This window comes from Arabidopsis lyrata (assembly GCF_000004255.2).
Source record: "Arabidopsis lyrata subsp. lyrata unplaced genomic scaffold ARALYscaffold_2, whole genome shotgun sequence".
Classification (NCBI taxonomy): domain Eukaryota; kingdom Viridiplantae; phylum Streptophyta; class Magnoliopsida; order Brassicales; family Brassicaceae; genus Arabidopsis; species Arabidopsis lyrata.
Window position 1 is genome coordinate 1066494 of NW_003302554.1, and position 1629 is coordinate 1068122.

A 1629-nucleotide genomic window follows, 5' to 3' on the forward strand; every position below is an offset into this window, starting at 1 on the left:
TGATTGGACGAAGCACTTTTCCCAGGAAAGGATTGAGAGAGCCTTGCGTTTGTTGCACGGAGCTCCCTGCCAGTCTTCTTCAGAATCATCCGACCATCGTTTAGATCACCTCATCGAAATGCAAGGAGCCGCGCAATCTTTGAGAGCCAGGAAGGCTGCTGAAAAGAAAGCGGCTAAGGAAAAAGCCGTTTTGGAGGCGAACTTCAGACCTCCTACTCCTCCCGAGGCCAACCTTGAGGTTGTTATGGGTGCCGAGGCAACTGATGTACCTCGGGACACGGTTCCGATCGTTCCTGAGGTGGTCGGACACATCTCCCCTGCGACCGACGTCCCCGAGGCGGTAGGGACTCTGGTCGTTGCTGCTCCGGTCGCCGAGACGAAATCCAAAACTAGGGGAAAAAGACCCCGAGGTGATGGCTCGGGAGTTTCTAGGAAGGAGAAAAGGAGTCGTAGCGAAACTCCAGTGTACAAGGACAAGATCGCTTCGGCGAACTTTGTCGCTTCCTGCTCGGGGCCGCCACTGTCTGCTCCCGATGCCTTGTTGGAGGCTCAAAACTACCGTGAAACCGCTGCCGGATTCTTGAAGGTATTACCGATCCGTTCTTGACCTGTTTTACTATCGTTTCCATGTATACTTGCTAATAATTCTTGTTTTATTTCAGGCCTTCCATTCGATGAACTCCATGGTTCGGGCCTATGACTCTGGAGCTCGGAAGTCCGAGCTGGCCCGTGAGAGATCGGAGACGTCCCGAGCTAAGATCGAGGCTAAATTGTCCGAGGCGATCGCGGCTAAACAGGAGGCTGAGGCGTTGGCCAAAGCCGAGAAGGTGGAGCGATTGAAAGCTTCTGAGGATAGCTTGCGGACTCAGAGAGAGCTTGAGGCCGAGGTCGAACGACTCCATCGGTTATTCAACGAGGAGAAGGCTCTCCGGGAGAAGGAGGTTGTCAGAGAAAGGAGGGCAGCCAAAAGGGAGTTCGCCGAGAAGGTCAGGGCTATCGAGGCGAAAATGGACCAGTTCGGGGAGGCATCCACGCGCTATATGTACTTGGTGCAAGCGCGGGCCAATGCCGAGCTGATAGCCGAGCTGGAGGACGGAAAGAGGGTTGAAGACGAGAAGGCCGAGGTCCTTCAGTGGACTGCTGAATATGGGGGCGCCGAGGACGAGTACGTCCGTCTTGGGACCGAGCTGCGAGAGGACTTGAAGCTCCCTCCGGTTTCCCCGGATTCTGTTGATGACAGCTTCGGAAACCGTTCGATCGAAGGTGCCGCGGTGGCGCTAGGTGTTGCCGACCAGTCCGGTTCGAACCGAGGTACCGAGGTAGCTCAAGTTTCGCCGGTTAACCAAGATTCGATCTGATCCCGAGATGTCTTTTTTGTTTTCTTTTTTCTTTGTAAGACATGCCTGGATGGCTTTATCCCTTGAATATTATGTCGGAAGTATTTTTTCTTAAACATTTTCCCGAACTGAATTCAAAACTAATGTCAAGTATTTGGTTTTATCCTTCGAGCCGAGAGCAAAAAAGAATCATGCACCGGTGTTAAGTTAACCGGGTTTGAGAAGTTATATCCAAACGTCTTAACTTCCGAGCCAAAAATGAAATGAATCGTGTACCAGTGTTAGGATAACT

General features: G+C 52.2%; 1 protein-coding gene across 1 annotated transcript; it reads left to right on the forward strand.

Annotated features, from left to right (window-relative positions):
* The first annotated feature begins 244 nt into the window (after positions 1 to 244).
* On the forward strand, positions 245 to 1358 carry LOC110230852 (uncharacterized protein At3g60930, chloroplastic-like). Its single transcript, XM_021035037.1, has 2 exons — positions 245 to 586; positions 663 to 1358. The coding sequence occupies exons 1-2, from the start codon at positions 245 to 247 to the stop codon at positions 1356 to 1358; spliced, it is 1038 nt and encodes a 345-aa protein (XP_020890696.1).
* The last annotated feature ends 271 nt before the right edge of the window (positions 1359 to 1629 follow it).

What these genes read in the sequence shown, in the direction of transcription:
- LOC110230852 (XM_021035037.1), top strand. Translation starts at nt 245, where the DNA reads ATGGGTGCCGAGGCAACTGATGTACCTCGGGACACGGTTCCGATCGTT. An exon ending in CCGCTGCCGGATTCTTGAAG is followed by an intron (nt 587 to 662) that starts GTATTACCGATC and finishes GTTTTATTTCAG; the next exon opens with GCCTTCCATTCGATGAACTC.